Source organism: Anomaloglossus baeobatrachus, chromosome 8, assembly GCF_048569485.1.
Source record: "Anomaloglossus baeobatrachus isolate aAnoBae1 chromosome 8, aAnoBae1.hap1, whole genome shotgun sequence".
NCBI lineage: Eukaryota > Metazoa > Chordata > Amphibia > Anura > Aromobatidae > Anomaloglossus > Anomaloglossus baeobatrachus.
Window position 1 is genome coordinate 92,032,479 of NC_134360.1, and position 24,064 is coordinate 92,056,542.

At 47.5% G+C, this 24,064-nt stretch overlaps 1 protein-coding gene across 1 annotated transcript in view; it reads right to left on the reverse strand.

Annotated features, from left to right (window-relative positions):
* Positions 1-24,064, reverse strand: part of GRIN2B (glutamate ionotropic receptor NMDA type subunit 2B) — a 935,536-nt gene that overhangs the window by 24,140 nt on the left and 887,332 nt on the right. The window contains exon 12 of the mRNA XM_075321904.1: positions 22,937-23,124. Within this exon, the coding sequence (XP_075178019.1) occupies positions 22,937-23,124 (188 nt within the window). The remainder of the gene's footprint in view (positions 1-22,936; positions 23,125-24,064) is intronic.

Sequence of the window (24,064 nt, forward strand, 5' to 3'; positions counted from 1 at the left end):
TAGGTTCTTCAAAGTAGCCACCTTTTGCATTGATTACTGCTTTGCACACTCTTGGCATTCTCTTCATGAGCTTCAAGAGGTAGTCACCGGAAATGGTTTTCACTTCACAGGTGTGCCCTGTCTGGTTTAATATATGGGATTTCTTGCCTTATAAATGGGGTTGGGACCATCAGTAGTGTTGTGCAGAAGTCTGGTGGATACACAGCTGATAGTCCTACTGAATAGACTGTTAGAATTTGTATTATGGCAAGAAAACAGCAAATTCTAAGTAAAGAAAAACAAGTAACCACCATTACTTTAAGAAATGAAGGTCAGTCAGTCCGAAAAATTCGGAAAACTTTGAAAGTGTCCCCAAGTGCAGTGGCAAAAACCATCAAATGCTACAAAGAAACTGGCTCACATGAGGGCTGAGCCCAGGAAAGGAAGACCAAGAGTCACCTCTGCTGCGGAGGATAAGTTTATCCGAGTCACCAGCCTCAAAATCGCAGGTTAACAGCAGCTCAGATTAGAGACCAGGTCAATGCCACACAGAGTTATAGCAGCAGACGAATCTCTAGAACAACTGTTAAGAGGAGACTTTGTGCAGGAGGCCTTCATAGTTAAATAGCTTCTAGGAAGCCACAACTAAGGACAGGCAACAAGCAGAAGAGACTTGTTTGGGCTAAAGAACACAAGGAATGGACATTAGACCAGTGGAAATCTGTGCTTTGGTCTGATGAGTCCAAATTTGAGATCTTTGGATCCAACCACCGTGTCTTTGTGCAACGCAGAAAAGGTGAACGGATGGACTCTACATGCCTGGTTCCCAACGTGAAGCATGGAGGAGGAGGTGTGATGATGTGGGGGTGCTTTGCTGGTTACACTGTTGCGGATTTATTCAAAATTGAAGGCATACTGAACCAGCATGGCTACCATAGCATCTTGCAGCGGCATGCTATTCCATCCGATTTGCGTTTAGTTGGACCATCATTTATTTTTCAACAGGACAATAACCCCAAACACACCTCCAGGCTGTGTAAGGGCTATTTGACTAAGAAGGAGAGTGATGGGGTGCTACTCCAGATGTCATGGCCTCCACAATCACCAGACTTGAACCCAATCGAGATGGTTTGGGGTGAGGTGGACCGCAGAGTGAAGGCAAAAGGGCCAACAACTGCTAAGCATCTCTGGGAACTCCTTCAAGACTGTTGGAAGACCATTTCCGGTGCCAGTCCACTAGACAATGACCAGGTGGGAGGGGACAGACAGTGAGGGAGTCCGGTGGTGACAGTTGAAGGAGACAGATGTGTCTCCAGACAGGGTTGTGTAGCAGTGACCTAGGTGGCGTAGGAGAGTGGTTGCCAGTGAGGGTACAGCCAGGTACCCTTGGAACCACAGCACTGACGGGGAACAGGGCCCTAGGTCAGGCAACAGCTTCAGGCAACCTGACAAATACCTGCACAGTGAGGGGAACTTCAAGGACCTCACTAACCCAAGAATCCAGGGGCACCTGCAGTAAAGATTGAGCCAGATACCAGAACAGAACACCGATCCTACAGGCTTCCCACTGCTCGCCATACAGATGAGAGACTGCTGACAGACAGTAGGGGACCCCCATACGCTCCAAGCTACGGGGTTCCACCAACCAGTGAGGGGAGCCTGGGAACGAGGCCACCGAGTTACCGAACCGACACTGGCACAAAAGGGACCAGGAATCTGAACCAGCCGTCTTCAGCGCAGCAGCATCAACAGCTCAGTGAGTAAACAAAAGCTGCACTGCATCCCCAAAGTGTGGTCTCCCTTCTTTCTGCGCCAGATGCCACCATCCATTCCCTGGGGCCCGGCCCTACTTGTGGAGGGCCTACCAGTCAGGCTGCCATCACCATCAGCCCCAGTGGTAACAGACTGTGCAGCGGCGGTTCCATCACCATACCCGCAACCCGCAAGTGGCATCACGATATAAATTCTTTAATCACCTGTATATAATCGCCTTTAAAAAGGGACCCCCAGGGTCATGGAACCGGACATCGGCTGTTACAGAACCGTGAAACAGCATCCTCGTATATATACGGCCCGGGACAGAGTACCCCATAGCTCTGGGGCATCACATATACACACACTGTACAGTGCCTTGTGAAAGTATTTGGCCCCTTGAATTTGTGAATCTTTTCCCTCATTTCTGGCTTCAAACATAAAGATAAAAAATATGTAATGTTATGGTGAAGTGTTACGAGGGGGACCCGGGGAAGCGTGCCAAGATGGGAAATGGACTGCTTCCGCCGGTCAAGGTCCACTGTGCGGTGTAAGGGACCGCCGCTATGGTGGGTGAAGAGTGAGCGGGTTGCTGCTAGCGATCGTCTGGAATGTCACAGACGATCTATGTACACCGATCTGCCCTAACCCGTGAGGGTTGTATGGCACAGATCTCACGGCTCGGTGTACCTGTTGCACGGGGAAGCACAGAGGTGCCCACGCACGTGTGCCAGTGGAAGTCACGAGAATATGGCACGAGGGTAGCACAGAGGTGCCCACGCACGTGTGCTTTCAATAACCAGGTGAGTCCAATGGAGACTTGAGGAGCTCACCTGGGACAGGAACACGGCCTGTTGACGGGGGTACTGCCGGAGCAGCAAGGCAGGAACACGGCCTGCAAACGAGGTACTGCCGGAGCAGCAAGGGCCAAGCCCACAAGAGACAGTAATGCCTGAGCAGTGGCGTGGCAGCACGCTGCCAGACATCCAAACATAGAAGGACGGTCGCGCGCCGCCATGATGGCAGGGGGAGCTTTTAAGGAGGTGCAGCTCCACCCGAGGGCGGGCGCGAGGCAGAGATGACGGACTTGACCCAATCAGGGTCCACGACGTCCCAGCCTGACCAGTCAGGATTCACCACGTCACCAGCCTTGTCATCAAGCCGTGTGACGTCAGTGAGCGAATCAGGACCCACCACGCATTGCACATGCTCACCCTCCTGCCTCTGGGAAATAGAGGCGGGATCCTCGGTCTCACAATGTGCAGAGATAACGGGAATCTCACTGCTTCCCTGAGCAGTAAACCTCTGCACATTGCGCAGCCTCGCAGACCTTCGGGGCTGCTGAGCAGGAGAGTCTGCGGCAGGCCAGGAATGGGAGACCACTTCACTCCTTGTAACAGGAGAACCACTAGGTGTCACCCTTCTGCTGCCTCTCTGAGAAGGTATCTCCTGCACACTGCGCAGTCTGGCAGACCTTCGGCGCTGCTGAGCAGGAGTGCTCGTGGCAGGCAAGGAATGGGAGACTGCCTCAGTCCTTGCCTCAGGAGAGCCACGAGATGTAACATTACCCCCCCGTCTAGGCCCCCCCCCTGTCCGTGCTCGAAGGCCGCTATCAAACCCGGGGCGCGGATATGATCCTCCAACTCCCAGGATCTATGCTCCGGACCACGGCCGGCCCACTCCACGAGGTAGTACCTCTTGCCCTGTATGACTTTTGTCTCCACAAGTTTTGCCACCTCAGGGTCGTCGGACGGGGAGTCGGTTTGAGCCGGCAGGGACCCCGAGAATTTATTAAGTCGTACGGGTTTCAGGAGGGACACGTGAAAGGTGTTGGCTATAGCCCAGCGTGGAGGGAGCTGGAGTCGATATGCCACCGGGTTTACCTGCTGTAGTACTTTAAATGGACCCAGATACCTAGGGGCGAATTTGGCTGCCTGTACCCGTAGGTTAACATTCTTAGAGGACAGCCATACTAGGTCACCAGGGGCGAAGGATGGTGCAGGGCGGCGGCGAACATCAGCCGTTGTCACCATCCGGTCTTTAGCCCTTTTAAGAGCCTCTTGGGTGTCATCCCAGATCTCCCGGGCCTTGGTCCCCCAATCCTCCACTCTAGTATCGGGTGACGTAATGGGCATTGGAACCGGGATTCTGGGATGTTGTCCGTTATTGAGTAGGAACGGAGTCTGGCCAGAGGATTCATGGACCGAATTGTTAATGGCAAATTCGGCCCAAGGAAGGAGGTTAGCCCAGTTGTCGTGGTGCGCGGATAAAAAATGGCGGAGGTAAGTTACCAAGGTCTGATTAGTCCTCTCCACTAGTCCATTGGTCTCGGGATGGTATGCGGAGGAGATGTTCAGCTCTATCTGCAGGAGCTTACAGAGCTCTCTCCAGAAGCGAGACGCGAACTGGGGACCCCGGTCGCTCACCACCTTGTCAGGCATGCCATGCAACCTAAATACATGCCGAATGAACAAGGTGGCGAGAGCACGTGACGTCGGGAGTCGTGGGAGAGGCACCAAGTGGACCATTTTAGAGAAGTGGTCCGTGATGACCCATACGACCCTGTGCCCTGCTGACTTGGGCAGATCTCCCAGGAAGTCCATCCCTACCACTTCCCAGGGACGATCCGGCACTGGCAGTGGGTGAAGAAGACCTGCCGGTCTCTGCCGGGACGGCTTATTCCGAGCACACGACATACAGGCTCCCACATATTCCTGTATGTCCTGGGGTAGTCTCGGCCACCAATAATGCCTGGTCACCAGGTCTCTGGTCCTTTTGACCCCGAAGTGACCCCCAACCTTGGAGGCATGGGCCCACGATAGCACCTCGTTCCGTAGTTCAGGGGGAACGAGGGTTTTGCCAGGTGGCACCTGGTCCAAAGAAGTGGGAGTGACCATCCTCAAGCTGTCCGGGGGTAGTATAAGACGAGGCTCCTCCTCGTCCTCCTCCAACACAACCATACAACGTGACAAGGCATCGGCCCGTACGTTCTTCTCACCGGCCAGGTGGCGGATAATAAAGCGGAACCGGGAGAAGAATAAAGACCAACGGGCCTGCCTTGGGTTCAGGCGTTGTGCTGTCTGGAGGTATGTGAGGTTTTTGTGGTCAGAAAAAACCTCAAATGGATGCTTCGCACCCTCCAGGAGATGCCGCCATTCCTGGAATGCTAGTTTCATCGCCAGTAACTCCCTATCCCCTATGGAGTAGTTCCTCTCGGCCGGAGAAAAGGTCTTGGAGAAAAAGAAACACGGATGTTTCCTTCCTCGTTCGTTTTTCTGGTACAGGACTGCACCTGCACCGACCGAAGAGGCGTCTACCTCCAGTAGGAAGGGTTTGGAGATGTCTGGACGATGAAGGATGGGAGCTCTGGAGAAGTGAGTTTTGAGAGTGTGAAATGCCTCTACCGTTTCCCGTGTCCATGCTTTGGGATTAGCGCCCTTGCGGGTAAGGGCAATGATGGGTGCTGCCACCGTCGAGAAGTTGGGAATGAACTGGCGATAATAATTGATAAACCCCAAGAATCGCTGGATCGCCTTCAGCGAGCGGGGCTCAGGCCAGTTCATCACTGTCTCCAACTTCCCCGGATCCATTGCTAACCCCTGACTGGACACTATGTACCCCAGGAACGGCAAGGATTCCTGTTCAAAAACGCACTTTTCCAGCTTAGCATATAACGAATGGGTGCGGAGCCTCTTAAGTACTCGGATGACATCCCTCCGATGGGTGGTAAGATCGGGGGAGAAGATAAGAATGTCATCCAGGTATGCAACCACGGAAAGATACAAATCCCGGAAAATGTCATTCACAAAGTCTTGAAATACGGCGGGGGAATTGCAGAGTCCGAAGGGCATTACTAGATACTCGTAGTGACCGTCCCTGGTGTTAAAGGCGGTCTTCCACTCATCGCCCTTTCGGACTCGCACTAGATTATACGCCCCGCGTAGATCCAGCTTTGTGAAGCTTTGCCCCGCGGAATCGATCAAATAGCTCAGTAATGAGGGGCAAAGGGTATTTGTTCTTGATTGTGATTGCATTTAATCCCCTGTAATCGATACAGGGGCGCAGATCCCCTTCCTTCTTCTGCACAAAAAAGAACCCTGCACCAGCCGGTGAAATAGACTTGCGAATGAACCCCTTCGCCAGGCTGTCCTGAATATATTTGGACATAGCCTCCGTCTCTGGAGCAGAGAGTGGATACACTCTGCCCCTGGGGGGCTCGGAGCCTGGCTTCAGGTCTATTCGGCAATCATATGGCCGGTGGGGAGGAAGAGTATCTGCGACCCTTTTGGAAAAGACATCCCTGTAGGCCTCATAAGGTGTCGGTAAACCCGGCCCCTCAGTATTCCCTGAGGACCCAACCGACCTAATGGTAGCGGGTGGTTCGGTAGTCACGAGGTACTCTCTACAGGATCCTGCCCAGGATGAGATCTCCCCTGTTGCCCAGTTGAGTATAGGAGCATGCTGTCTCAACCAGGGAAGGCCCAGTAGGATCTCATCCGTCCCCCCTGGAAGCACCAGGAAGGACACCTGCTCATGGTGTCCCGGTGGTACATCCATCCTGAGAGGGATGGTGATCTGGGTGATAGGATCGAGTAGTATGGACCCGTCGACTACCCGGACCCTGAGTGGCTTGGGCAACAGAACCAGGGGAACTGAGTATCGGGTTGCCAGGGAGGTCGAGATGAAATTGCCTTCAGCGCCTGAGTCCAAGCAAGCCAGGGCAGAGAAGAGAGTAGTGCCGAACTGCAACTGGGCACTGATAGTCAACCTAGAGGGAGAAGTAGCGTCTAGAGTCCCCCCTCTGATAGAAACTAGACGCTGTCTTTTCCCGACGGTTTGGGACATCGGGTAGCTATGTGTCCCCTCTGCCCACAGGAAAAGCAGATGACACAAGACCGAGAACCTGGGGCAGAGGAGACCACCTTGGACACCTCCATTGACTCCACGGAGTCGCCTACAGGACTGGCTGGGGGACCTGTCTGATGGAAGACGGGAGTCAGACGCTTTTTAGGCCGAGAAGACGTGGGTGCTGAAGAGACCTCGAGCCTTCGCTCCGCCTGGCGGATGTCTATGCGAGAGGCAACCTGAATCAAGGACTCTAAAGTGGCAGGCACCTCACGTGTGGCCAGTGCGTCTTTGACAAACCCTGCCAGGCCCTCCCAAAACACAGGGACAAGGACCTTATCCGGCCAGTCCAGCTCTGCGGCCAGTGTCCTAAAGTGTACAGCAAAGTCCCCGACTGAAGCAGACCCTTGCCGAAGTCGTAGGAGGCGCAGCGCGGAATCGTGGGTGACTTGAGGCCCGAGGAACACCATTCTCATGGCCCCAAGATAAGCTGCTAAGTTATTCACCACACGATCTCCGCGCTCCCACAACGGCGTGGACCACTTCAGCGCTCTCCCTGTGAGCAGGGACTGGACGAAGGCTACCTTCGCCTTCTCGGTAGCGTAAAGAGTCGCGGACAGCTCTAAGTAGGTGGTAACCTGGTTTATAAAACCACGGCACTCAGAGCTGTTGCCGCTAAAGCGCTCTGGAAGCGCAAGGCGAGGAGACCTTTCGCCCAATAGCACAGCCTGGGTAGCCGCCTGGGTGGCGACTGTCGTCAGAGTAGTCTTATCGGAGGAAGACTGCTCCACTGCTACCAATCGTGACTCCAACTGCTGCACATAACGCAGCAACTGCTGCTGCTCTTCAGCCATAGCCAGACCTTTGGCGCGACCGTAATGTTACGAGGGGGACCCGGGGAAGCGTGCCAAGATGGGAAATGGACTGCTTCCGCCGGTCAAGGTCCACTGTGCGGTGTAAGGGACCACCGCTATGGTGGGTGAAGAGTGAGCGGGTTGCTGCTAGCGATCGTCTGGAATGTCACAGACGATCTATGTACACCGATCTGCCCTAACCCGTGAGGGTTGTATGGCACAGATCTCACGGCTCGGTGTACCTGTTGCACGGGGAAGCACAGAGGTGCCCACACACGTGTGCCAGTGGAAGTCACGAGAATATGGCACGAGGGTAGCACAGAGGTGCCCACGCACGTGTGCTTTCAATAACCAGGTGAGTCCAATGGAGACTTGAGGAGCTCACCTGGGACAGGAACACGGCCTGTTGACGGGGGTACTGCCGGAGCAGCAAGGCAGGAACACGGCCTGCAAACGAGGTACTGCCGGAGCAGCAAGGGCCAAGCCCACAAGAGACAGTAATGCCTGAGCAGTGGCGTGGCAGCACGCTGCCAGACATCCAAACATAGAAGGACGGTCGCGCGCCGCCATGATGGCAGGGGGAGCTTTTAAGGAGGTGCAGCTCCACCCGAGGGCGGGCGCGAGGCAGAGATGACGGACTTGACCGAATCAGGGTCCACGACGTCCCAGCCTGGCCAGTCAGGATTCACCACGTCACCAGCCTTGTCATCAAGCCGTGTGACGTCAGTGAGCGAATCAGGACCCACCACGCATTGCACATGCTCACCCTCCTGCCTCTGGGAAATAGAGGCGGGATCCTCGGTCTCACAATGTGCAGAGATAACGGGAATCTCACTGCTTCCCTGAGCAGTAAACCTCTGCACATTGCGCAGCCTCACAGACCTTCGGGGCTGCTGAGCAGGAGAGTCTGCGGCAGGCCAGGAATGGGAGACCACTTCACTCCTTGTAACAGGAGAACCACTAGGTGTCACCCTTCTGCTGCCTCTCTGAGAAGGTATCTCCTGCACACTGCGCAGTCTGGCAGACCTTCGGCGCTGCTGAGCAGGAGTGCTCGTGGCAGGCAAGGAATGGGAGACTGCCTCAGTCCTTGCCTCAGGAGAGCCACGAGATGTAACAGTGAAGAATCAACAACAAGTGGGACACAATTGTGAAGTTGAACGAAATTTATTGCTTATTTTAAACTTTTTTAAATAATAAATAACTGAAAATTGTTGCGTGCAATATTATTCAGACCCTTTAAATTAATACATTGTGGCGCCACCTTTTGCTGTGATTACAGCTGCAAGTCGCTTGGGGTATGTCTCTATCAGTTTTGCACATTGAGAGACTGAAATTCTTGCCAAATCTTCCTTTGCACATAGCTCGAGCTGAGTGAGATTGGATGGAGAGCGTTTATGAACAGCAGTTTTCAGCTCTTTCCACAGATTCTCGATTGGATTCAGGTCTGGACTTTGAGTTGGCCATTCTAACACCTGGATACGTTTATTTGTGAAACATTACATTGTAGATTTTGCTTTATGTTTGGGATCATTGTCTTGTTGGAAGACAAATCTCCGTCCATCTTCCCATCAATTTTAGCCATCTTCCCTGTCCCTGCTGAAGAAAAGCAGGCCCAAACCATGATGCTGCCACCACCATGTCTGACAGTGGGGATGGTGTGTTCGGGTGATGAGCTTTGTTACTTTTACGCCAAACAAATCATTTGGCATTGTGCCCAAATATTTCGATTTTGGTTTCATCTGACCAGAACACCTTATTCCACGTTTGGTATGTCTCCCAGGTGGCTTGTGGCAAAGTATAAACAACAATTTTTATGGAAATCTTTGAGAAATAGCTTTCTCCTTGCTACTCTTTCATAAAGGCCAGATTTGTGCAGTGTACGACTTATTGTTGTCCCATGGACAGACTCTTGCACCTCAGCTGTAGATCTCTGCAGTTCATCCAGAGTGATCACATGGGCCTCTTGGCTGCATCTCTGATCAGTCTTCTCTTTGTTTGAGATGAAAATTTGGATGGACGGCCGGGTCTTGGTAGATTTGCAGTGGTATGATACTCCTTCCATTTCGATATGATCGCTTGCACAGTGCTCCTTGGGATGTTTAAAGTTTTGGATATCTTTTTGTAACTAAATCCAGCTTTAAACTTCTCCACAATAGTATCACGGACCTGCCTGTTTTGTTCCTTGGTCTTCATGATGCTATCTGCGCTTTACACAGAACACTGAGACTATCACAGAGCATGTGCATTTATACGGAGACTTGATTACACACAGGTGGCTTATATGTATCATCATCAGTCATTTAGGACAACATTAGATCATTCAGAGATCCTCAACTTCTGGAGTGAGTTTGCTGCACTGAAAGTAAAGGGGACAAATAATATTGCACGCCCCTCTTTTCAGTTATTTATTTTTTTAAAAAGTTTAACATAAGCAATAGATTTCGTTCAACTTCACAATTATGTCTCACTTGTTGATTCTTTACCATAACATAAAAATTTTATATATATATATATATATATATACATACACACATTCAGTATATATATAGTATATATATATATATAGTATATACAAAAAGTTCACACTTTGACGAATGACATGGTTTTACTGGTCATGTAAGAGGTTCACTCCAGTTCACTCCAACATCTTTTAGATGTGCAGCATAGGTTTTTCTAGGGTTTTATCTGGATAGTAGCAATCTATTTATTAGTATGATTTACTGAATAATTATAGATGAATGCACACAGAATAATAATGATGTTTTCCTCCAACTGTGTTCATTAACAAGCCCTATAGTAAAGCTATAAATTATTTGTTAGAGTATTATTACACTGTATAGTAAAACTATGAATGCTACTTCCCCATTAAGTTTATTACGCTGTACATACAGGCCTCAACTCATTAAGACTGGTGTTAATGAAAGGGCGTGGTGGGGTTCAATGCACCTAGATCATTAAAAGGTGCATATCACCAAATGAATCAGGCGCATCTTAAAACAGGCATATGCCCCTGCACTCCTCGCCAGAAATATTTTTTTACATTATGTATGACCTAAATGTTAATGAGTTAGACAGATGTACATTAGCCACTTTGGCATAGCAAATAGAAATTAGCATGACAAAGGTAAAAATGTTGCATCAATATTTTACAACATTTTAATGCTCCTCACTGTCACCCATCCGGTCCACATAGTATTTTCTGATTCCTGCCACTTACTCTGAAATCCTATGACCTCGCAAGGACTTTCAGTTCTGATTAGGCTCGGTAGGATTCTGTGTAAGTGCGTGAAAGGTCACAACGTCATGACCTTGTATGCACATGTGCAAAGTGAATTTCATGGGAAAATTTACATGAAATGTATATGTATATACAGTTGAAAAAAGAAATTAACATATACTATCTAAAAAGACATATCTGCATGTTTTTCCTCACTATCTGACATGAAATCAGAATAAAGCTTTCCCGGTTTAGGTGAATTAGGAACCAAAATTATTTATTTTTTGCCAAATGCCAGAATAAAGAGAGAGAGAGAGAGAGAGAATGTCTTAGACCCGCAACACACATCCGTGTAATTTGTACGTGTGCGGTACGTATTTGCACGTACCGGAGACACGTACACACGGAGACCCATGTTAATCAATGGTAGATGGCACACACACACGTAAAATCGCACGGAACGTTTGTCCGTGAGGTAAGTACGTGTGTGCGCTTTTCTACACGGACAACATGTCCGTTTTTGGCCGGCAGCACGCAGGCACGGACCCGCTTTAGTCTATGGGTCCGTGCCTGCACGTACCGCACACGGAGTATGTCCGTGTTCAGCACGTTTCGTGCGTGTGCGTTTTTACACTAGTGATCTTATTTTTTTTTTAATTAAATTCAGTATACTTACCTTTTTTTCTGCTGTTCTCAGTCATACTTACATTGGCGCTCGGTTTTTTTTTTCCCCCGGCTCATACCGCTCCCCGATCACCAGCGCGGCGAGGAACAGCTGTGCACAGAATGCGCGGCAACAATTACTTTGAATATGCCGGCCGCTCATTAATCAATCTCGTATCCCTGCTTTCCCCACCCACCGGCGCCTATGATTGGTTGCAGACAGACACGCCCCCCACGCTGAGTGACAGCTGTCTCACTGCACCCAATCACAGCAGCCGGTGGGCGTGTCTATACTGTGCAGTAAAATAAATAAATAATTAAAAAAACTGCGTGCGGCCCCCCCCATTTTAATACCAGCCAGATAAAGCCATACGGCTGAAGGCTGGTATTCTCAGGATGGGGAGCCCCACGTTATGGGGAGCCCCCTAGCCTAACAATATCAGTCAGCAGCCGCCCAGAATTGCCGCATACATTAGCTGCGACAGTTCTGGGACTGTACCCGGCTCTTCCCGATTTGCCCTGGTGCGTTGGCAAATCGAGGAAATAAGGAGTTATTGGCAGCCCAAAGCTGCCAATAAGTCCTAGATTAATCATGTCAGGCGTCTCCCCGAGATTCCTTCCATGATTAATCTGTAAATTACAGTAAATAAACACACACACCCGAAAAAATCCTTTATTAGAAATAAAAAACACAAACACCACTTTAATAAGCCCGAAAAAGCCATCAATGTCCGGCGTACTCCAGGATGGTCCAGCGTCGCTTCCAGCTGTGCTGCATGGAGGTGACCGGAGCTGCAGCAGACACCGCCGCTCCAGTCACCTCCACGCAGCTAATGAAGGCAATAGCGTGATCAGCTGTATTCAGCGTTGGCCGCGAGTAACCTCAGTGACAGCCCAGCTGATCGCGCTATTGCCTTCATTAGCTGCGTGGAGGTGACAGGAGCGGCGGTGTCTTCTGCAGCTCCGGTCACCTCCATGCAGCACAGCACATACGTACCGGAGAAACGCCCCAAAAAAACGGAACACGGACCCGAAAAACGGACCGTGTCACACGGACTTTTTTTTGCGGAAGTGTGTTTTAGGCCTTAAGGCATTTTTATTAGTTTCTGCAGAGTCAGAGGTTTACATACATTTCATTAGTATTTGGTACCATTTTCCTTAAACTGGATGACTTGGGTCAAACGTTTTGGATCTCCTTCCACAAGCTTCTCACAATAGTTGGTAGGAATTTGGGCCCATTGCTTCTGACAGAACTGGTGTAACTGAGCCATGTTTCTATGTCGTCTTGCTTGCACCGGCCTTTTCAGCTTTGCCCATAAATTTTCAATAGGATTGAGATCAGGGTTTTGTGATGGCCACTCCAAAACATTGACTTCGTTATCCTTAAGCCACTTTGTAACCAGCTTGTCAGCATGCTTTGGGTCATTGTCCATTTGGAAGACACATTTCCACCCAAGCTGTAAGTTCCTGCCTGATGTCTTGAGATGTTGCTTTAGTGTTGCCACATAATCTTCTTTCTTCATGATGCCATCTATTTTGTGAAGTGCACCTGTCCCTCCTGCAGTAAAACAACCCCACAACATGATGCTGCTCGTGTTTCACAATTAGGATTGTGTTCTTAGGCTTTAAAGCTTCTCCCTTCTTCCTCCAAATGTAATGATGGTCATTATGGCCAATTTTAGTTTCATCCAACCACAGGACATGTCTCCAAAAATTAAGGTCTTTGTTCCTATGTGCATTTGTTTCTTTTGGAGTAATGGCTTCTTCCTGGCAGAGTGGCTTTTCAGCTCATGTTAATAAAGTACCGTTACTTGTTTCATTGTGAATCATGACACAATCTTACTAACTTCCACCAGCATCTTCACAAGGTCTTCTGCTTTTTTTCTTGGCTTGATATGCACATGTCTGACCAAAGCATAGTCATCTCTGGTACACAGAACCCATATCCTTCCTGAGCAGTATGATGGTTGGACATTTCCATCTTGTTTGTACTTGCGTATAAGTGTTTGTACAGATGAACGAGACCCCTTCAGGTATCTGGAAATTGTATCCAAGAATGACGCAGAGTTGTGCAAGTCCACAATTCTCTTCCTGGGCTTGGCTGATTTCATTTGACTTTCCCATGATGCTACACATGAAACAGTGTGTTTCAGGTGTGCATTAAAATACATCCACAGGTGTGTCTCTAATTAACTCACATGTTGCCAATAAACCTATCAGAAGCTTCTAAAGACATGATATCATCATATGGGCTGTTCCTTATTGTTTAAATGCATAGTACTCTTAAGGCTGCTTTACACCAGGCAATCTATCGTGCGATAGATCGTCGGGGTCACGGTTTTTGTGACGCACATCCGGCATCGCTGGCGATGCCGGCCTGTGTGACACCTCCTAGCGACGCAGTATCGCTCACAAATCGTGAGTCGGGTACTGCTCGTTAGGTTCCATAATATCGGTTACTTTAGTTGACCATCGTTTCCGTGGTAGCACACGTCGCTCCGTGTGACACCACGGGAACGATGAGCAGCTCACCTGCCTCCCGCGGCCGCCACCGTCTCTATGTGGAAGGAAGGAGGTGGGCGGGATGTTTACATCCTGCTCATCTCCGCCCCTCCGCTTCTATTGGCCGGCGGCCGTGTGACATCGCTGTGACGCCGAACGTCCCTCCCACTCCAGGAAGTGGACGTTCGCCGCCCACAGCGAGGTCGCACGAGAGGTAAGTATGTGTGACGGGGGTTACTACCTTTGTGCGACACGGGCAACGATTTGCCCGTGACGCAAAAAGGACGGGGGCGGGTACGATCGATTGTGAAATCGCACAATCGGTCGTACCGTGTAAAGCAGGCTTTAGTGTATATAAAGTTTTGACTTTGCATAAACTGATAAAAATGCCTTAAAACATTCTCTCTCTCTTATTATTCTGGTATTTGGCAAATATAAATAATTTTGGTTCCCAATTGACCTGAAAAGGGAAAAGTTTATTGTGTATGTCAGATAGTGACAAAAACATGCAGATGTGTCTTTTTAGATAGTGTATGTAAACTTCTGGTTTCAACTGTATATACATATATATACATATATATATATATATATATATATAAATATATATATATATATAAATATATATATATACTGTACTTACAAGCTGAATTTGGGATGCCCAGGGATTACAGCATGAATGGATGCCATTTTGCTGAATCCATGCAGATGGAATTAGAAAAAAATCCACATTTGGCAATTGCAGTGTCATGGTTCGCCTCCCCGTCCACATGGCTAGGGGGTGGAGCCTTCTCTCTCGAGCCTCACTTCCAGACCCTGGATGCCTTAAAAGCTGGCATTTCCAGTGAACCAGTGTCGGCTATAAGCTTAGCACTGCTTTGCCTGTGATTGCTGGTCCTGTGAGTGATATCCTGATCTATCTGTTCCTGTGCCCCCGTGCCCTTGTCTGTGTTCCATCCCCTGGTCGTCCCTCCTGTCCTCTGTCTCCTCTCCTATTTCCCCACTCGGTTGCTTCCTCCGGTACTGAACTTGGCCTGACTTTGACTCCGCTTTTGCTCGTTCCTCCGGTCCTGCTTCTGCCCGTACGGTGTTTGACCCAGCCTGCCTGACTATTCCTTGCATACTCTGCAGCTCTGCTTCTCAGCTGTGGTTTGAGGTAATGCATGAGAACGCTGTGAATTCACTTCCTGGTTCTCATTGCTCTGTGTAGTGTATTATGCTAAAGAGCTCTGGCTCCCCCTGGTGGCAGCATTACAGTATAGCCGGCCTCTATAGGCTTTATCTCCCATAGGAGGAGCTTTCCCCTCCACTAAACAGTCGTAGTGAAACTTCTAAGTCTGGGTAACGGTCGAGGAGGTTGCCCAGACTATCAGGTACCTTTCCTCTCCTCCAATAAGATACTTCTGAATATTGACCTCCGGGTCAAGGAGTCGGTCTGGTCTGCTACTGCCTTTCTTGACTATGGGTCCGCTATGAACTTCATTGACTCTGAGTTGGTCCAAAGATTAGAGTTAGGGACAGTGAGGTTAGAAGGACCCATTCAACTCCTGGCAATTGATAAAACACCGCTGCCTCAAAACCTCATTCGGTTTGCTACTGAAAAATTTACTCTTGTGATCGGGTCTCTGCATTCTGAAACTATTTCTTGTTTTGTAATGGCCAATCTGCCTGCTGGATTAGTGTTGGGGTATCCATGGTTGATGTTACATAATCCCGTTATTGATTGGGAGTGTCGTACCATAGTCAAATGGAGTCCTGCTTGTCATAAAAGATGTTTACAATCTGTACCTGTGTTCTCCGTAAGTCCTGAGGGTCTTCCGGAATACCTGAGGGACTACGGAGACGTATTCTCGGAAACAGAGGTCGAGGTTTTGCCGCCTCATCGCCCATATGACTGTGCCATCGATTTGCTTCCCAATACCAAATTGCCCAAGACCCGTTTATATCACCTCTCGGGTCCAGAAGGGGCTGCTATGAAATCGCACATATCTGAGAGTATACGTAAAGGGCATATCCGTCCTTCTTCCCCTGTGGCCGCTGGGTTCTTTTTTGTAAAGAAGAAGGACGGAGGATTAAGGCCATGTCTCGATTTCCGAGAATTGAACAAAATTACTGTGAAAAACACGTATCCGCTTCCACTCATCCCTGATCTCTACAACCAATTCTATGAAGCCTGGTGGTTTACTAAACTAGATCTCAGGGGGGCCTATAATCTTATCCATATTAGAGAAGGGGATGAGTGGAAAACGGCCTTTCTGACGTCAGAGGGGTTATTCGAGAATTTGGTGATGCCTTTTGGTCTAACAAATGCCCCTGCGGTGTTTCAAAATTTCATCAATGATATCTTCTCTGATTTTCTTGGTCGTTTTGTGGTCATCTATCTCGATTACATTTTGATTTATTCTGCCAATAAGGATACACATATTATGCATGTTCGCTCAGTATTACAGAGATTACGTGATAACCATCTGTTTGCTAAACTTGAAAAATGTGTTTTCTCTGTTCAGGAAATAGCCTTTCTTGGGTTACTCCTTTCTCGTGATGGGTTTAAAATGGACCAAGGAAAGGTGCAGGCTATCGTGGATTGGGTGCAACCCAGGGATATCAAGGCGCTACAACGCTTTTTGGGTTTCGCAAATTATTATCGACGGTTCATTAAGTGGTTTTCTCAAATTGCCAAGCCATTGACTGACCTTACACGGAAAGGGGTGGATCTGCAGAACTGGTCGCAAATGGCTGTCCAGGCCTTTCTTCAGCTAAAGGACCGGTTCATGTCCGCCCCGGTCCTGGTACAGCCTGACCTCGAGGCGCCGTTTATTGTGGAGGTGGACGCCTCAGAGGTGGGGGTGGGAGCTATTCTCTCTCAGGGCCCTGCTACTCTGACTAATCTGCGACCATGTGCGTTCTTCTCCAAGAAATTCACTCCGGCTGAAAGGAATTATGATGTGGGTAACCGTGAATTATTGGCAGCAAAATTGGCATTTGAAGAATGGAGGTATTTTTTGGACAGTGCTGTTCACCGTATTACTGTCATCACGATCATAAAAACCTCGCGTATATCGAGTCCTCCAAGAGATTGACGCCTCGACAAGCGAGGTGGGCTCTTTTTTTTTCTAGATTCCATTTTTGTATTACTTTTCGTCCGGGGTCTAAAAACGTGAGGGCAGATGCACTGTCCCGTAGTTTGGACCCGGTGTCACCTCCAGAGCCTCCTTCCTCCATTCTTCTGCGAGGGGTGGTGGTCGCTGCCTTGTCATCCGAGTTGGAGGCTGAGGTCAGGGAGGCCCAGTCCTCAGCGCCATCTTCGGCTCCAGACACTAAACTGTTTGTCCCTTTGCACCTCCGGTTACGGGTACTTCAAGAGTTCCATGAGTCCGTACTCAGCGGCCATCCTGGAATTACAGCCACTCGCAGGGCTGTTGCTTGACTATTTAGGTGGCCATCTCTTCACTCAGATGTTGCTTGGTTTGTGTCTGCCTGTGCTACATGTGCCCATACTAAGGTATGTCGTAACCAACCGGCCGGGGAACTGGTTCCATTACCTGTTCCTGAAAGACCATGGACCCACTTGTCCATGGATTTCATTACGGACCTCCCTGTCTCAAATGGTATGACTGTGATCTGGGTGGTGGTGGATCGCTTTAGTAAACAGGCACATTTTGTTCCCCTCTCCGGTCTACCTAATGCTGCGGCCCTTGCCAACCACTTTATTGACCAGGTGGTTCGGTTACATGGGTTGCCCATGAATATTGTGTCTGACAGGGGGGTACAATTAATTTCTCGGTTTTGGAGGGCCTTGTGCAGGCGGTTGGAAATTGAGTTGTCCTTCTCGTCCGCCTATCATCCCGAGTCCAATGGGCAAACGGAAAGGATGAATCAGACCCTTGAGCAAATCCTGCGGTGCTTGGTTTCTGCTCAACAGGCGGATTGGTGTATGTTTATGCCCCTTGCGGAGTTTGCATTCAATAGCAGAGTCCATCAGTCTACGGGAACTTCTCCCTTCTTCTGTAATTACGGGTTTCACCCTCACTTTGGGACCTTCTCTACAGTGGATTCGGGGTGTCCAGGGGCCGAGTCCGTCGTTCAGCATCTAGGGGAGGTGTGGAAGGAGGTACAGCGGTGCATCGAGACGGGTCAAACAGTCCCAGAAACGCCAAGCGGACAAACATCGTTCTCTGGGACCCCCCTTTCGGGTGGGGGACAAAGTGTGGCTGTCCACTCGGAATATTAGGCTTAGGGTTCCATCTACTAAGTTGGTTCCTAAGTTTATAGGTCCATATGAAATCATCAAAGTGATCAACCCGGTGGCCTTTCGGTTGCAACTGCCCCAGACCTTGCGTATTCCTAACGTATTTCATACCTCCTTGCTTAAGCCATTTGTTCCATCGGTGGTGGATTCTCAGACCCCTCCGGCTCCGATATTGGTGGACGGTGAGGAGGAGTAAGAGATCCAGCGTATTATCGATTCTCGTTGGGTTCGTTGTTCCCTCCAGTATCTGATCCATTGGAAGGGTTACGGTCCGGAGGACAGGTCATGGGTGCCGGCTCGATCCGTTCGGGCCGATTGGTTAATTGCGGCTTTCCACCGAAAGTATCCTGGGAAGCCTGCCCCCCCTTGAGGAGGGGGTACTGTCATGGTTTGCCTCCCTGTCCACATGGCTAGGGGGCGGAGCCTTCTCTCGAGCCTCACTTCCAGACCCTGGATGCCTTAAAAGCTGGCATTTCCAGTGAACCAGTGCCGGCTATAAGCTTAGCACTGCTTTGCCTGTGATTGCTGGTCCTGTGAGTGATATCCTGATCTGTCTGTTTCTGTGCCCCCGTGCCCTTGTCTGTGTTCCATCCCCTGGTCGTCCCTCCTGTCCTCTGTCCCCTCTCCTATTTCCCCACTCGGTTGCTTCCTCCGGTACTGACCTTGGCCTGACTTTGACTCCGCTTTTGCTCGTTCCTCCGGGCCTGCTTCTGCCCGTACGGTGTTTGACCCAGCCTGCCTGACTATTCCTTGCATGCTCTGCAGCTCTGCTTCTCAGCTGTGCTTTGAGGTAATGCATGAGAACGCTGTGAATTCACTTCCTGGTTCTCATTGCTCTGTGTAGTGTATTATGCTACAGAGCTCTGGCTCCCCCTGGTGGCAGCATTACATGCAGATTTTTAAAACTTTGAACTGAATTCAATTGTGCTCAAATTTATTTGCTAATCTATCTATTTTACAATACAAATTATATTAAATGGAGGTTAAAGAGGAGAACGTTATAATAAATGTGGGCCAAAGAGGGGGATATTATGCCAAATGGGGGACAAAGTGTAGTATGATTGGTATATTGGCCTTGGTATAGGGGATTTTATTGTGAACGGATATAACTTGTTTTCTCTGTTATCAATAATACGTTTTTTAATTTCAATTTGAGCTTAAAAACTTGAAAGTTTCACCCTCTGTGTCCTGGGACATACAATTATACAGTGGCAGAGTTGCAAGTAAAAGGGTTCACTGGTGAAAACAAGTTATCACTGATCCATAGGATAAGTAATAACCTATTAATTGGTTAGGCTAGTTTCACACATCCGGCCTTTCGCCGGGTTGCCGGATTCGGCACACTGCAGTACGGTGTGATACAGTACAATGGCAGAGTGGCAACTTCCTAGTCACATGTTCCGGTCACATGACAGCATGTGACCGGAGCTTGTTGTGCTGCCATTGTCATGTATACACTGTACTGGAGTGCGCTAAATCCGGCAATCCAGCGAAAAGCCGGATGTGTGAAACGGCCCTTAGGGGTCCAATTATTGGAACATGCCCTGATTGAAACAATGTGGAAATCTTACCCCTGATAGAATAGAGCAACATGTTAGAGCACGGCTCCATTCATTCCAATGTATCTGCCATGCATTATGCTTGGTTTATTTTGGTAGCCCCATAGGGGATGAACAGAGGGGCAGTCAGACCTCTGGTCTGGCATTCATTTTGAAACGGGGTTAAAAGTGCCCTGTCAGTGATTTAAGTTCCTCATTCTTCCTATTAGTGTGGGTGAAACACCCTCAAATCAATTACTTATTAACTACCCTGCATACCTGCCTACAATGTACATCACAATAAGGGTGCAGGCAGACGTACTGGAGCCTCCTGTATTTTATAATCCCCTCTAAGGTGCATAACGACTAACTGGTGTTTGCATATACAATTGAAAAACAAAGTTTCTATCCACTATCTCAAAAAACACATATGTCTTGTATGTACTTGCATTTAATTGTTTGTACAGATGACTGAGGCACCTTCAGGTATCAGGAAATTGCACCCAAGGATGAACCAGGCTGTTGATGTATATATGTTACCGACAATGTGTAAAAACAGGCATTCTATAGAATACCTAGGCAATGTACACAATGCCGGAAATGAGTCGTCAAAGTATGAAATACATCAGATGTTCATACATTTCCTAGACATTCTATAGAATACCTAAATGACAAAAAGGCGGAGATGTAGAATACTACAGGGGTGGTCCGTCCAAAAGTAGGTGGACAGAGCAGGCAGCAGCAGATCTGTGAATCTGTCTCAGTTGCCCTTAGCATCCAAAAGTAGGTGGGCAGAGCAGGCAGCAGCAGATCTGTGAAACTGGCTCAGTTGCCCTTAGCATTAAAATGCCATTCTAGCCTCCCATGCTGCAACACATAGACAGGAATGACACTTCTGATTCCTTTTTTTTTCCCCCAGCAAAGATATCCTGTTGTTAATTTTGCATTTCTTCTTTAATGTTTTTGACTGTTTGTTACTAAAGACTATTAGTCAGGAATGACACTTCTGTTTCTTTGTGTTTTTCCCAGTAAAGATATCCTGTTGTTCATTTAGGATTTCTTCTTTCATTAGTTTTTTGACTGTTTGTTACTAAAGACGTTTCCAATCTGGGCATTATATCAGACTTTGCCCTGAGCAGTTCTTGTCATTCTTTATAATAACTACACATTTTATGTAATGCCTAGGGAAAGTATAGAACAATGCAGATATTTCATACCTTGCCTGAAAATGACAGGGATTGTATACATTGCCTAGGTATTCTATAGAATGCCAGGTTTTCATACATTGCCTGTAACATATATAAACTTTTGATTTTGCAGAAAGTAATAAAAATGCCTTAAAACATTCTCTCTCTCTCATTATTAAATATAAACAATATATAAACAAATATAAACAATTTTGGTTCCTAATTGACCTAAAACAGGAAAGGATTATTATGATTTCATGTCAGATAGTGAGAAAAACATGCAGATGTGTCTTTATAGGTAGTGTATGTAAACGTCTGGTTTCAACTGTACCTACAGCGTGGACCCCTAGAGTCAATCCTACCGGCTACACCCAAGTCTGACACTGCTAACACTCTCTCTCTCTCTCTCTCTCTCTCTCTCTCTCTCTCTCTATATATATTATATACATACATATATACATACATATATAGTGCCTTGCGAAAGTATTCGGTCCCCTTGAATTTTTCAACCTTTTCCCACATTTCAGGCTTCAAACATAAGGATAAAAATTGTAATGTTATGGCGAAGAATCAACAACAAGTAGAACACAATTGTGAAGTTGAATGAAGTTTATTGCTTATTTTAAACATTTGTAAAGAAGAATAAACTGAAAATTGGGGCGTGCAATATTATTCGGCCCCTTTACTTTCAGTGCAGCAAACTAAGTTCATTGAGGATCTCTGAAGTATCCAATGTTGTCCTAAATGACTGGTGGTGATAAATATAATCCACCTGTGTGTAATCAAGTCTCCGTATAAATGCACCTGCTCTGTGATAGTCTCAGTGTTCTGTTTAAAGTGCAGAGAGCATCATGAAGACCAAGGAACACAACAGGCAGGTCCATGATATTGTTTTGGAGAAGTTTAAAGCCGGATTTGGTTACAAAAAGATTTCCACAACTTTAAACATCCCAAGAAGCACTGTTCAAGCGTTCATATTGAAATGGAAGCAGTATCATACCACTGCAAATCTACCAAGACCCGGCCTTCCCTTGAAAATTTCATCTCAAACAAGGAGAAGACTGATTAGAGATGCAGCCAAGAGGCCCATGATTACACTGGATGAACTGCAGAGATCTACAGCTGAGGTGGAAGAGTCTGTCCATGGGACAACAATCAGTCGTACACTGCACAAATCTGCCTTTATGGAAGAGTGGCAAGAAGAAAGTCATTTCTCTAAGATATCCACAAAAAGTGTTGTTTAAAGTTTGCCACAAGGCACCTGGGAGACACACCAAACATGTGGAAGAAGGTACTCTGGTCAGATGAAACCAATATCGAACTTTTTGGGCACAATGCCAAACGATATGTTTGGTGTAAAAGCAACACAGCTCATCACCCTGAATACACCATTCCCACTGTCAAACATGGTGGTGGCAGCATCATGGTTGGGCCTGCTTTTCTTCAGCAGGGACAGAGAAGATGGTGAAAATTGATGGGAAGAAACCTGTTGGTGTCTGCAAAAGACCTGAGACTGGGACGGAGATTTGTCTTTCAACAAGATAATGATCCCAAACATAAAGCAAAATCTACAATGGAATGATTCACAAATAAACGTATCCAGGTGTTAGAATGGCTAAGTCAAAGTCCAGACCTGAATCCAATCGAGAATCTGTGGAGAGAGCTGAAAACTGCTGCAAACGCTCTCCATCCAACCTCACTCAGCTCCAGCTGTTTGCAAAGGAAGAATGGGCAAGAATTTCAGTCTCTCGATGTGCAAAACTGATAGAGACATACCCCAAGCGACTTGCAGCTGTAATCGCAGCAAAAGGTGGCTCTACAAAGTATTAACTTAAAGGGGCTGAATAAATATTGCATGCCCCACTTTTCAGTTATTTAATTTTTATAAAAGTTTAAAATAAGCAATAAACATTGTTCACCTTCACAATTGTGTCCCACTTGTTTATTCTTCACCATAACATTAACATTTTTATCTTTATGTTTGAAGCCTGAAATGTGGGAAAAGGTTGAAAAATTCAAAGGGGCCCAGTACTTTTGCAAAGCACTGTATGTGTGTGTCTATATATACAGGTTTTTACTAAACATACAGAGATTAAAAATATTTTAACTCATCTCGCCACTATAGTTACTAACAGCCTGGAGGCACTACATACCATCACCGAATAGTTGCAGGATTGCCAGGTCAATTTGTCTTTTCCATCCAGAATCCTTTTGGATAGCAATACCATAACCAGTAGATGCAAAGACTTTGCCACTACCAATGGTCACTAGTTTACATCCTTCATCCCGCCCAGCCATGTAGTTCAGTACAGCAGCATCATAAATAAAGGCGTCCAGTTTACTATAATACGAACAAAAATATGAAAATATCATTAAGAATGTGTGGGTAGATTTACTAGCAGGTAATCTTTTCTTGCGGAAATAATCTTAGCATTTATTTAAAGGCTATTGATAAAAATATTTGCAACTTGAAGTTAAATGTACGGTATATGGTTTATACAGTGCAATTTACCGTTATGACTTACACTGACTCTTTGGTTTTATGCACACAATTCAGCTTTAACATTTAATATGAAAGGAATTCTGAGACATTTGTAATACTGTATATATTCAATCATCAGATTATACTTTGGTTGTAGTTGGAGTAACAAGGATCCCTGCTTCATGCCGGGCAAAAACTACTCTGCTATATTCTGCATAGAGAGCCTTGCTGCAAGGCTGTTGATTTTAGCAATTACAATATATGTCACTGTAAGCGTGGGGACCCACAGTCGTGTGATCTCCCTGAAGACACCAATCATCTTAATACATGAATGTAATATGTTTACTGTGTGGTATTGCATAAGGTGTGAGTTACAATTACGTTACTGTAAGAGTTAATATGTTAGAGGGTCAAGTTGGTGTGAGTCGCAGTGTAGGAACCGGCCACACAAGGTCATTGGTTCCCCTAGAATAGGATTAGGTTTCCCAGGGCTTGTGAGGGATTAAACCTAGCCAGACAGGGAGGGGGGACAGGGTGTGAGTTGATATAGGAAGATGTAGTTCCTGGTTAGTGACCAGTAGTGTACAGTGTGAATAGTGGGAAAAGTGCCTGTTAGGAGGAGACAGAGCAAGTGAGCTGTTGAGAAGTACTAGGAAGCAAGAACCAAGAGAAACGTTTGTAGTTACAGAAGTGAACACCACAGTAAGTGGGTGCAACCTGCAAGCAGACCTGAAAGAGAAATGAAGCCAGTGTAGCTGGAAAGGGGACAGGGAACCCTGAAAGAGAAGAAATTTACTTA